A 14,548-nucleotide genomic window follows, 5' to 3' on the forward strand; every position below is an offset into this window, starting at 1 on the left:
TGGAAAGGGTTAAAGTCAGTTTCGGAATTAAATAATACAACAAAGTATCACATATTTACAAAAAATGATGTTGAAACAACATGGAAATTTCCTAGACATCCAAGTTAAAAGTGAAGAACTATCAACAACACCTTAATTCAAGTTATTCCAAATTGATGCTACTAATACCAGGTTGGTTTAGTAGTATATGAAACATTTAAAAATTTGGTCATAATGAAGTATGAAAGACGAATGACTTAACAAAACAACTTTTTATCACATATGTATTCATGTTAAATAATAATTTAGAGCAAGACTGTAAAGATGGCGGTCGTCTCATAAGTGGTCAGAATAATCTGTGGTGAATTATCGAAATTTGGTAACAATCAGTAGAACACCGAATATAACGACCAATCCAGCCAATACAAGAATAATAATCATTTTACGATCCTTCGATTGGTGACTTTGTGCTTTCGTTAAATGCTTCAAACCCTCTTCAACTCGAATTTGAGTATGTTCCACATTATAATCGATACGATCCACTAATGTCCCCTAGAAAAATGTATCATATCATCCAAATACATTGAGTGTAACATTTTATGACACAGCTTACGCTTGATTTAGTACAAACTTAAGGACTGTTGTCAAAATATCCAATTCATTGATCGTATACTTTGATTAACTGCAAACAGTTCACGAAAGTCTCGTCATACTTGGGACACGTCAGCTGGATGTACTTGGACCCCAGTTTTTGTTTTTTTTCTCCAATGATTAAAGTGACATATGTCGTTGCATCTAATGAACGCTCTTTTTTATACGGGATCTATGAGAACTTACTACTCTAGCCTTCTAGTGTTTAATAATATGAAGTGATAAGTTGTAACGTTTGTGCAATAATATCGCTTCACGGTACTTAGGATTAATAACTATTTTATGACAACCTTTGGTTCGTCCGGAACTTCTTTTCTGTAAAACTGCAATTTACGGACGAACCAATCATATTGAAAATGGTAGATCTTGAGTTTTTTAGCAAAGTTTGAGACCCGATGACGAATAGTTTGTGCCTTGTTGAGAGCTAAGTAAAACTTTTTTATATTTCCTTCTCAAGATGCTAGAAATTAATAAACAAATCTATATAATTAGCAGGAAGGAATTGGAATTATCCCTTCGTTGATAAGTTTATATGGACTTCAACCAGTCTTGAATCCTTGTACTAGCTACAACCAAACTATGTAATAAACATATTTGCTGTGCAACAAGATGGTGGGCATGACATGATACAAAAATTATAAGATGCACCTGCCCTTGATGCAGATTGTGTCGGCAATGCTAATCGCTAGTTGAAGGTACTTGATGTGACCTAGGGGATAACTAAGAGCGTTTATGAGGTCCCTCATGAAATACGACCTAACCACTAGGGAAGATTTTTTGCAAAGGATACAGTCTATACGAATGGTTAGAAAGCGTAAAGGTTATCATTATTGGGTTACCGTTGGGATCGAAACCCTTCTTTTACATCTTGTAGGAAACACGTACAGTCTTGCAAGGTTTTTATAACCCGAGTCGAATCATTCACCGGAAACCATTACAAGGCGTGCAATAACTAATCTTGGAATACTAAGTAAACTTTGATTTTAAAATTCCTGAAACCGAGAAACATTTTAAGCACATTAGATTATTTAATTTATGGAAGACAATTAAAACATGTCATATGTACAATATATTTTTTAAAAGGCTTTGGATAGTTTACATTGGTTCTTAATATTTTTAGTAAGTTAAATAGTTTAGAAACAAGCTTCAACATCAGGCAGAAAATTAACTGTCAATGAATAAGCATAACACAATACAATTTCGAGAGAAAAAGTTCATACTTCTTCTGATACAATATCATCATATTTATAACAAACTCTGTTTTACCAATTCTCCAAGATCGTATTGTATTTATGATGTTTTCAAATACATAGAAGAGCAAGACAGATATTTGTATCGCGAGTGAATTTCATTTAATCTAACTATATTACTTACAAGTAGTCCTTTTTTTAATACTTAATTTTCTTGCTTGGACCTTATTGGTTAACACAGTAGCTAATCTTTTGATCATATTGAACCGGTTTGTTTTTTCGCTAGCCACACTTAACAATATTCGTATTTACCATACCGAATATAACCTGAAAATATTTTTGCTGGACATATTTATATATTCTTCGAAAACAAGACAGATATCACCCAATCGTTAATGGGCTAATTATGATGAAAACAACACCATGATCACGTGGAAGATTGTAAGGCGCTAAATATCATTCTTCCTTAGAAGTTTCCATACATGGTGTTACATCTTATGGTCTGTTTTGCTATAGAACACTGTTTACAACTTCTGTTTGGTTGCTTTTAGGCATTTTGTTCCCATTTTCTTAAAACAACGATCATGAAAACCTTACTAATGTAAATTTAGTCTACGTGTTTTGAACCACATAGTAAGTTGATCCGAAAATGTTTAAAGTACTTACTTGATCCACAACCATTTGTGCAACATCGCGAAAAATTTCGTTCAATTCATGAATAGACTGAACAATCTGGTGAATTTCTTGTTCACGTTGTACAACCATATTTGTATTTTCCGTAAGTAATAAACTCCGTCTTTGTTTTTGTGATTCCCAAACCTACATTCATATTGTAACAAGTAAAAATTTCAGTAAGCGCAAAAATCACAGTGGACTGGATAGCACAGCATCATGTATGATGATCTACAAGTTAGATAACTAATATTCATACCCAAACATAAATAATTGGTTGATATATGATCATTTTTTAGAATGATAAAACGAGCTGTAGAGATATCTAGTTTGGTTGAATATTCTGGCCAAGGTATTAGGTAAATCTTCCAACTACTGATTCAAATTACTTTATGAACAGTCTAGAGTCTTCTATACGATCTTTTTCGACTACACAGGAATATTTCATATCGTATGTTTTACCCTATACAAGTTAACGACAAGCTTTTACGAGTTAAGTATTCTTTGAATATTTCAGTTGATAGTAATTTTCACTTCTAATTAATTTACATTTTCGCTTTAGCTATGTGTATTTCTTGCAAGCAATTTTATGTGTCACTAGAGTTAGAAATGGTGTAAGGTCGACAAATATTAAACATTCCTATACATTTATAATGTTTTTATGAGGAAAAACACCAATCAGGTAGTCTGACCGCTCAATCACAATTATGAAATCCAACGGAATTAGATTTACAGTAGCAATTAGTGTTAAAGATGAATTTTATCAGAAAAAAAAAGATGTACCGACTTACAGCATAATCACCATCATCAAACTCATTTACCACGTTGTTTGATGGTGATGATGATGTATCTCCCATATTTAAATCTATATTTAAGTAACTACGTATTCGTTCATCTCTGGATCGAAGTTCTGGAAATAAAACAATTGCATAGTACCACTTTTTAAACTTAAAAAAATTATCAAATTTCAATTGTCTGTAAGTCTAATAAACTATTGTATACACTGTATAAACTGAAAACTATTTACCAATAAAATGTTGAAAAAGGCTTACTCCATTGTTTAGTGTTGGCTTTTAAACTACTTATTTATGCTTTGGTAACGTAAAAACCAAGAAGCGATGACCTAATGGTTAGGGTTTCATCAGTAAGTTTATGCTTTGAACTCCGCTCCATCTATTTTGATTTGAGCTCCCTGGTAGTATTTTTATTTATTTAGTTAGTTCACATATAGTCTCATACTATTAGGCGCCAATGATAGTCTGCACAGAAACTGTATGGCTCAAAACCGAATAAACAAGCTTTGACTTGGATAATCACTTATATTATCATTTTTATTAGTCACAGTAAAGAATAAATACGTAAACACAAAAGATTAAAGTGATCATTCCGTCATTTGAGAATCATATTAAGTGTGGTGATTTTACACTAGTAGCCTAATAGATTATTACTCACATTTAAACTGAGGGATATAAAAGTTGTCGCGTTTAACTATTATATCCCTTGGTAGGAGTTAGTCTTACCATTTTATAACCGTATAAGATAAGTTTGTTGTTATTTGGTAGAAACCTTAACAAATTATCACAGTTTATTTAATCACTTACTATCTATAATAATCAGTCAAAGCGTTTAGTTTATGAGCATATACCTAACGCCTACTTGAACGAGTCAAACGCGAATGCAAGTTGAAAAAAATAGCTTCATAGTTGTAGCGAATGTGAACGAGCCGAACTTAGTTGTGTGTAAGCAGATGTTCATGTAAAAAGACAACAACGTATAAACATTATTTCTATGATAGTTAGATTCGAAATAGATTATATCATCCCGTTGTTGATATTTTTGACTGGAATTTAGTCAGTCTTGGTTGATGTATGTGCATCTTAGGCGCATTGTTTTGATATAGCCATTGTGATACAGGTTAGTATGCAAAAGATGGAATGTGACTAGCAGTGGGATCCAAGGACGCAGGTACACCCATCTGACGAGTCCCAAGTTGGACGAAACGCACATCCTGGATCACATTTTATCTGTTCTATTTATATGATAGCTCAGTGGTCCGATGAATTCTAATATGAATTTCACAGAGAAAACTAACATGCAACAGACATGTGAAAACGAAAATTATTAAACCTGGTCTAGTGGGGTAACGTATAATCCATGCATAACAGAAACAGCAAGTAATTTAGTAGTAATACGGAAAACAGTGTGTAAATTCTATGAAATATCTGTTCAGATTCGCCTTACAAGACGGTGCCATCATCTCAGTGTGTAATGTTTGTCATAAGATTTTAGTAGTGCTGAAAAAGGAAAAATATTAGGTATTGGTGTTTGCATATAAACAACAAAGGCTGGTAATGGCAAGCACCTATAAAAAATTTAATCTGTTTTTCTTCGGGTAATGGTACATGTTATTACTGAATAGTTAACAGAGTTGAATGATAACCAGCATCGATATCACTCACACTAAAACACTTGCAAACTGACTTAGAAACGCTTTAATGATAATTATATTATTGCGCTTATATTGGTTACTAGATAGTGATCAATTAGCATATACATTTCAGTTCTACAAGTCAGTTGCTTTCCGAATGGGTCGATGGCAACACCACTGGTTGTGACATAATTTCGGATACTAATCTGGACATCAGCTCTAACATTTCAGATATCCCAAACTAACGATAATCAGTCAGTATGAAACCTATGTCTGAAACTTTCTGCAGAACGCTAACATTATAATACAATATTTACAAGACAGGGAGGTACACAACATATTTACACATAATTTCTCTTGAATTTAAATGAAAATTCCACTCTTCGAAAACTGAAACTATGTTTTCCAGACAAATGAAGATTGAAAAAACACTAATTACTATTTAGGTATTCTGATTGAGCCTTTCGAAATATCACTGACAGATCTTGGAGAGTTCGCGCCAGATTGCAAACAATGTTTTCTGCCAACTTAGCTTCTTGCGACTGTTGCCATATAACTGAGGAACGTTTCAATTTTGATAACTGGCCAAGTTGGCTATGCGATAGATTAAACAACTGTTAAAATAAAGAATAAAATGCTGAAGTTAGGTAAAGCAACGGAAACACCAAACAAATTATATTTCTACCAACAGTATAGCTTTAGAGCCATATTAATTGAATAACTTCTTGCACAGAGTTAGTCAGTCAAACGCAACGTATAAACTTGGCACATGTGTACATCCGTTTAAGGTGTTACACCCCATTAACACGGAGAGTTGATGTTGTTAGGGAAAGTCGCAGAGTAGTAGAGAGAGCAACAGAAAAGACTATCCATCGAAGATTCAAAAAGAGAATAAGAATCAAAAGCCTCCTTACAACCAACTGTTATACCAGAAATCATCGTCCTTCGAGGTAGTTAGTGAGTGGAAATACGTAATATATATCCTAACCACCTCACTCGATGATGATTCAACACGTCGTCAATTGATCTACCATCCCTACCTAGTACTGTGTCTAACCTCAGAATTTATGTCAAGATTTAAAAGGTGGAAGATGAATGGAACTATTCCGCCGCGACCGTACTTATGTGACATAATCAGAAGCCTCCAACCATTGATTAAGAACACTGATTGTCCGGACTAAGATGTCCACTTGTCGCCTATGAAAACTTACGAAATCAGAGTGAAACAACTAGGTTGGGGTAACAACTAAAACCGATTTATTTAAAGAGGTAGTCAGTTAACTATACATATATATAATAAACTGTGAATCACATACTATGCAGACGACCAATAAATTTTGCTATTCCGCTCAAGGAATAAGACAGACCCTTCACGATGCAGAAAATCAACATAAATCGGGAATAAATTATATGACTGTAATGAAAAAAACGACTATTAAAAGTATTTCTCATGAGACCAAAACTCCAACGTAGTAATTGTACTATATGAAGACATATATGGATGAAAACTGATCATAATGCGAAAAAAAATTAATTACCAAATACCTGAGTAAGTTCTTTAGTTTGAAACTCTATTTCCTGATCTTCATTTAAATTGTCGTCCAAATTCGAAGCCATGAGATGTCTATCATGAAGAGCAATAACTTCTTTCACTAAGAAAATTCGTAAAATTTGAGATGTATTCCCTTACTTTTTTGTCGTATCATGCTGAACGTATATTGAAGTGAATTTACTGCGGTTTGCCTATAAGTACATTTATCATAGAAAAACTGCAGACAAACCATTCATTACGTAACTTTTTGGTGGAGTTATTGTCAGGAGCTTTATGTTTAGATTTGGATACCAATGATTCTTGATCAGATTTCTAAGGAATACAAAAGATTAAAAATGATGTTATGACTGAATGAAAGCCAAAAAGAAGTAATCAGAGTGTTGATTGAAGTTAACAAACTTTTAAGCATATTAGTGACCCAAAAGAGACATCCAGGAAAGCCCATTCTAAAGTGACATGAGGTCATAATTGCTATAAGTTGCGTAGGCCACTAGTCACAAACCGAATGTCACAAAATCACCGGCAATCCCACACAATCCTTGATGGCTAATACAAGGTACCTAGATGAGATTATTCAACAAAATGAAACTAAAACATACCCTGAAAAGCAACCAAATGGTGAAGAATGTTTTAACATTTTATAAAATTTCTGGTTGCAAATTCTTGTTCAACCATAAAACTTGGAAATTGTGAAGTAACGTCCCAGTGAATCAATCGTTACGGAGTCGTAGTTGAGGCCGTAAATTTAAGAAATAAGAATGCAGGTTTGGACACCGCAACACATTATTTGGTTTCGACAAACGGATCATAACACTGACCACCCTAAGTGCAAGGTTCGGAGTTAAGTACATACACTTGTTTTGTGGAAGTTAAATATATTAAAGCTAATTCTATACTGCATAATACATAGTTCGAAGTACTCTATTATCTTATTTGCCCCAGTTAAGCCAGGAACACTAGCTTAATTTCCAGAAGCCCACTCCCTTTAGTATAAAACCGTAAAGTGTTAACGCAATTTTGTGACTTTTGAATTCGAGTGTAGTGGAGAAACGACCCATAAATATAGAACAGTTACAAACATGCAGTTTCTATCATATTTCAGTAATCATATCACTGACTCAACTAATATCTTTGTTGCGAGCTTGTACAAACTAATTGAATAGTCAAAGTGATCCGAAAAATTCGGGGAAAAAGACTCACATCGTCACGATAGAAACTTCTGTTTTGGAATGCATTATTTCTCATAAACGTGAAGCTTTCTGTCAGTGACCTAAACGCCATCACGTATTTATATGGAGCGGCGTTTTTCAAGGCTAGACCTAACATCCATAGATCCATCATGTAGCGTTAAATAAATCCCCAAAATCAATAGCTCTGTAAATGTTCGACATTGGGTGCTGATCACATTAGTTTTGGTGGATTCATCTAGCTGTAGGCGCTCGATTATGCGTCCGCACTAGATCACGAGAGGGAACGTCCTGCTCAACTTCTGTGATCACTAGCCAGTTTAGACCAGTCGCTCCTCGATATACTGATAAACTATCAAATATATCTTCGAACCTCCTCACTTCTGACTTTTGACTACAGTGGGTGGCGCGAGTCAATTATACGTGTTGCTGGTATAGCGTTGTCACACTAAAATACCTGTGGCCTCTTCATTGTTAAGCCCGACATGAACTGGTGCACCAACCAATAAACTGTGGGTATGTCCCTTTTTGTAACTCCATAAGTCATCGCTTTATTTCAGCCTTTGTTTTTTATGATATTTTTTCGAGTTTTCGGATATTTTTTTCCTCGTTCATTCTCGTACTTGATATTTTACCATGACGGAACAGACACCCAAGGTACCTAAGTGAAAGATTGTGTCCCTACCTTCGTTTCAACTAATGCCCTTCTGGCCAGACAACATGGAAGCCTGGTTCTGCTACGCAGAAGCCCACTTATACGAGCATGGCATGACTGATCCTCGCGCACAATTCCTCGTGGTTGTAAAGGCACTACTGCGAGAATTCAACAGGTAATAAAATAATCTGGACTCTATATCTTTGGTTTCTTAACTGTTCCTGAATAAGATTAACCTATGAGACCCTAGAACATTCATTCTGAGTCTCTGGAGCAACTCAAAACTTGACCTTGATTTCCGTAAGCATATGTCTAATTCATCTGTTATCTAAAGTAAATTGACAAAGGACTGAAAGAACACCATAGATAGTTTCGTTTTAAAAGTTGTTACGAGATACAAATGTGAGAACTTTCATACCGTATGCTTAACCATCGTGGCTTCCAAAACCTTAGAAGTGGTTATTCGCAAGGAGTTGTGTAAGGTATCAGAGTGACAATTTAATTCAAATGAGTTTATTTTCAAGACCGTAAAGCCGCTATTTAGCTATAGACAAGCTACAATAAACCTATTTCACTTGGTAAATAGAAAGACTAGAAGTCATAAAGATACATGTGCATCAAATATGTCCTCATTTTTCTTGAACTTCAAAGCAGGAAGTTTATGAAGAAGTTCTGAAAATGTTCACAATTCCAAAGCAAATCACTTATCAGCTGACTACTAACTTTCCAGTAAAATTATCGACAAATGAAGCTGCTTGCTGCTTGTCGATGTATTGTAAAACGTCAAATCGATTGATGGACTAGAACCCCACAAGCTCCAAACTCTCGTCTTTTTCAGAACCGGATTTCAATTTATATCATGTGAGCTATCTTCCATTTCATTTATGTATACCAAGAACTTTTGAAGCGAAATCGTCCTCTTTAGTTGTATATCAGAGGCAAAAAATGTCGTTCGATAACAGTAATTTATTTTCATATAACAATGTGTTACAGAGGGCATGGCAGTTTTCAGGCAAGGTAAAAATACTGCAAAACTAACAGGGTTTACTATTATAAGTCATTCGATGGGGTTTATACGTAATATGACATAGAAACAGGGGGGTACACTTCAGTACATGAGAATGTTAATAATATTGTGATCAGTCATAATAAATAGGAGGTGCAAGTCACTCTTATAAGCATGATTAATAATTTAGAATTTGGATTTACATGTATTTCCCAGGTAGAGTGAAGAAGTAGATAAGAAGAGTGAACTTTTTTCATAGAATCTTCGTGCAGATAAACCAACAAGTTGATGAGTACGTTTTTGTGTTGGTATTGCACTATAAGTTTAGAGTTGTTATAACTCATTTAACAATGGCACATCGTGCGTACCGTAACCTTGTAGAAGAACCATCTGTACAGAATTTCACTTTTTGCTCTCTACATTTGTAGCTATGAGAAAAAGAGAAGAAGAACATACAGCAGAATGAGCAACAAGGTAAGGTTGGTAAACCTAGTGTTTTTTTAAATTGCAAGAGGTCAAGGCATGTCTGTCAGAAGGCAGAACACAAACACATCAATAGAGGAACTTCAGATAGGCCATATGAAGTAAACGCATTGTGTGAGGAATTGTAACGTAGAAACAGGCTTAATTTGATGGAAGGTTGAAGAGCAAAGTGAGATAAATGATCATTGATTTTGAAAAGCTATCAGCAACGTGAACTGATTAAATTTCCATTTGAATTTTGACCATGGCCTCTATTTTTTTTACTGCCCTCCTTATTGTTGTTATTGAATACCAACTTCCCGTCTGTGTCTAAGCGTCTGAAAATGCATGTGATTGGGCAACTTGTCAAAATAGCGAAACCAATGTAATGTAGAAAACACAAGTCTAGGTATCAGCGAACATGGGAGGACAACCTCAATATCATTGAATGGATGCCCCATATCAATCATTAGGAGCCGAAGACAACAAATGTTCCGCTTCATAAACAAGGGTCATTGAATTCATCACCCTCACCACCAATGTTGGCTAGTCAGCAACCCTACTGTAACGATGAAAATATCAATATTCTGTTTGAATACAGAGCTAGCGAACCATAGTTTAAACCGGTAAGACTAGACTATGTTCATCTACATAGCCTACGGTGTGTTTATGAATGACTCCTACTATATTATATCACAACATAAACCATGTATTAAAATGTATATGATTCTAACTGAAGAAAAATAATGAATGGCATCACAGGTATGAGGTACCTCAAGCAGTACAACCCGTGTTATATAGTCAAGGGTTTTTTAACGCAAGCCAACGTGTTAACAGCAAAGGGAATAGTTAATAGGAGTTCGATACCCGGTAACCAGTAAAATTATTCTCAACAAGATGGGATGAGATATCTGTCTGCAAGGATTACGGCAACCTTTCCAAGTAGACAGTTAGAGGATAGCTGTCATACACTGACTCATGCCGTGACCTCAGTTTTGGCCAAACATGACCTTATTGTCAACAGTTGAGCGAAATGCGACAGGAAGACTAAGTAACAATAGATAAGTCTTTAGCAAGGGTCAAATGACAAAAGTTCGGACGAGAAAGACTGAGGAACATAATGTGCGGCTAAAAGAGACGCGAATGAAAGTTAAAATACACGGTAGGGAGAAGAAACAAATAAATAACAACATTGCTTGACAAAATGCTATAAGGGGTCTTTTAGTTTGTTCTTTCCGTTGCGACCATCCTCTCTTCTATTTTTATGTTAAGCTGTTTGAAGTTGTTGGTTAGATTACGATTACGTCTAATTTCCAAGGTCTGTGTTCCGCGCCCTGTTAGAAAACAGCAATTTCTCAAGTACCTTGAGCAAGCATATCGGACAGTCAAAGCTGGTGGACCGTTGGTGGGTCATCGAAACAGTATCTCAGTAGTGAAGGAGCGATCGTGAGACTCAAAGCATAACAAGGTGCTGTTAACAAAGCAGTAGAAAGAAGAGTGATGGAGTCCAATAATTTTAGGGCAGTGAGTAAGTATTTGAGAGTAAATGGTTGAACAGTAACATGTATGATAAAAGTTGAAAATACGGTAAACCCTTTAGGATCCACCCGAAAAGCCACTCAAATAATATAGTTTAGGGAGATGTAATATTAGAGCTATTGGTTTCCTTTGTTCGTACAGGAATTTTTTCTTTCGGCACTCACACGTCTATTCAGTTTGAGTCTGGTGGTGTTAATCTCCATAACTTGAACTTACCTGTATCATTCTTGTTAAGGAAAGGTTGGAAAGTGTAACGAGCAGGAATGGTAATGTCATTTAGCATTAGTACTGCCTAGGTTTTAACCAGTAAATGCATTTGTTGTCGTGCGCTTGCTAATGGCGTCTGCAACTGTTGTCAACGAGTTTGTTTCCTGTGCAACTGCTTATTTGGTTTTAGTTCCTGGTGACGGTAAAAAGGTTCGTCAATATACGGCAGCGAATTTTTTCGGATTATGTTTGAGATGTAGACACTTCGACTAAGCGTGAGTCTTGTTCGCCATATGGTTACAATAACTTATAGTCATCATACTCTGATTCATAAATAATGGGTAATGTATTTTTCTAAAACATCATGGAATCTCTAACTTACTAAGTTGTTTTGATAAAAAAAGCCGTTTAGTCCAGAATCTTCAAATCCGTTACATGTACGCTGAATGTCCTCTCAGCTACTGGAGTGAACTAAAAGCCTACGAAAACCTTTGTAGTTCATTAACTGAACGTAAAAGACACCAACTGTAAAGTCCATTTGGAAAGCTTTGTGTGTAAAAATCCCTTCATGTTTACACTTGTAATTTATTCTTGTTGATTACTTCAGCTGTACATTCTGTTAGTCTTTTTGATACCATTTGGGAAATCAATAATTATATTATCTTGTAGCTTTTACTTTTCTCACGCTTTCAATGATTTTCCATGTTTCTTCCTAAACTGCATTTACGTTATTCTAGTTGGTACTTAGTCTTGGCAGCAGCTAAATTGGTTTGCTCTCCCTTTGGTTGTGTTGCTTGCATTGACTGGAAGTGTGAATTTTTGATTGTGAATTGAAGCACTCTGCCAGAATTGAAAACACGTTGTGCACGCGGTCTATTCAGAAAGGACAGAATAACGTTTATTTTGGTGCGCTTAATAATTATCAACTTGTTTATTTATTGTAATTTAGATTGATTATTGAGTGAACAATTACTGAGTAAATAAATTTCTTTATGTAATAATGTACATTTATACTTATAATGAAATCCAGAACTGATATTTACCTACTAACTTTGTTTCGCTTTCAACTGGGAAATAGCGCGCATCTAAACTGCCTAGACAGTTATTCTTCAGTCCAAACCTCAGTTAAGATTCTACACCGACATGAAACAAAGTTTTGAACCAAGCTCTAAATTTTGTGGTTCTTATTACTGAGTATGTTTTCGCAGTATATAGGCATCTGGAAGAAAGTCCCAGTCGTGCACATTCTGATGTATCATCATCAAGAATAATAAAACCCCATCACTGTTAATGATTTTGGATATACAGTTCACAGAGCACCTGTGAAACGCAATTATTGTGAAAACCGTTTATTCTGCTTTGAGTATACTATATTTTACACACGTCAAATCAGATTGTCGGAATCTGCTATTTGTATTTTCTGTTTCTTGACATCTGGCAAAGCACGGGTGAATGAACTCTTTGTTGACTAAAACACGTTGCTTGAAAAGTCAGTCAGCCCTTTTCACTTTTGAAGACTAGTATTACTGGACTTTTTCATATGTATACTAATTATTTGGTCCAACCATTATTAGTATCTATCAGTTTGCCAAAAGATGAACATTTTTGTTCTGACTATCATCTCAGGTGCCGAGATTTACGAAGAAAAATGTTGGGCTATTAATCGGTCAGGATAAAGTTATAATCTAAATTTTCCCAATAAATAAAGTTAGACATCTCAAAGTTACGTAGACATGCAGTTTTTATGATTCTTAATTTCAGCTAGCGTGAAGCTGGACCAATATCATATAATGTTTGTTCTTGTCTGGTGCTCGAACATTGCCCGTTTATACTATCGGCCAATTATATAGGCGACAAACCGGAAACCGAAGGAATTCAGCTATCAGAGTTACTCTGGACGATGTGGAACATAAGAGGTGGAATCCTTTTGTAAACAGAAAAGAGCCTAACCTTACATTTTTCTGCAAGCTCATACCAATGACTGCGCTTAAAGTGCCATGGTAATCCTCACCCAATGGTCCAACTAAAAACCAAGAAAACACCCTTGGCTAGTCAAAATACAGTTTTGAAGGTTCAGTGTGCGACAAAAATCCTTTCTAGGTAGGTTCTTTCATTAATGGAATTGTGTACCACTTGGGTTATGAGCGGTGGACGCGATAAATCAATACATTCATGAGTTAAATAGACTTAAAGATGACTCCAAAGCACTAGTTAAGCTATTAATGTGCACGAATCCTAGCGCTTCTAAAGGTCTTTTGTCTCAATTGATGTGTAAAATCACCTAGCATAGCCCCTTAATATAATGATTTCGGATCACTAACCAGCTCTTTAAAGGAACCCCTTAAAAAGCCGTTTCTTACTAACTGAAGTTTAATCAACTTTCAAATGTGTGTTAAAGCGTCTTCAAAAACATTATTCCTGAGCTTTTGTAATTATTGTTCCTACAGAAATTGCATAGATGCCAACTTTACTTAACACAACCCTTGAATGCCTGGCAGTAAAGTTCCTGCAAAATTGATTCTAATAATCGAAGTGAACGAGGCAACGCTCAAAATGTTTTGTCTGTCACCACTGATTTTTATCATGATAAGACATCTAGATGATGTATCCAGTACATATGACTCAGACGTAAGGCTTACTTCGTGCCTTCGATAGAAAGTCTTGCTATAATAGACCTTGTCATAACAACTACATGGAGATCGGTAACAAGAAACACCAAAATGCACTCAAAATTCTTTGTTTTGTAAACTGTATGTATGTGCAGTACTTACTACTAGCAGTTTATCTTCGTAACACTCCATCCATACGATGCGCCATATTTTGCGCCGTAATTTTCAGTTTTAATTCGACAGTCGGCTGTTCATACAAAATTTTTTTACCATACTGGCTCTGCAGAAAAACGTTTGTTATAACTCGCCAGCCGAAATGTGTAAACGAGTTAACTTCCGTGGATATCGCAACATTTGTGACAATCTGACCTTGCCTGTAAATTGACTTGCCTGATACAACGTATGGTTATT

At 35.4% G+C, this 14,548-nt stretch overlaps 1 protein-coding gene across 1 annotated transcript; it reads right to left on the reverse strand.

Annotated features, from left to right (window-relative positions):
* Positions 1–345: 345 nt before the first annotated feature.
* On the reverse strand, positions 346–14,329 carry Smp_138840 (syntaxin, putative; the record flags this gene model as incomplete). The annotated part of the gene is made up of 9 exons (XM_018792203.1): positions 346–531; positions 2,138–2,147; positions 2,437–2,639; positions 3,284–3,402; positions 5,360–5,534; positions 6,466–6,572; positions 6,611–6,663; positions 6,702–6,784; positions 14,300–14,329. The coding sequence occupies 9 exons, from the start codon at positions 14,327–14,329 to the stop codon at positions 346–348; spliced, it is 966 nt and encodes a 321-aa protein (XP_018644205.1).
* Positions 14,330–14,548: the final 219 nt, after the last annotated feature.

Source organism: Schistosoma mansoni, assembly GCF_000237925.1.
Source record: "Schistosoma mansoni, WGS project CABG00000000 data, supercontig 0481, strain Puerto Rico, whole genome shotgun sequence".
Taxonomy (NCBI): domain Eukaryota; kingdom Metazoa; phylum Platyhelminthes; class Trematoda; order Strigeidida; family Schistosomatidae; genus Schistosoma; species Schistosoma mansoni.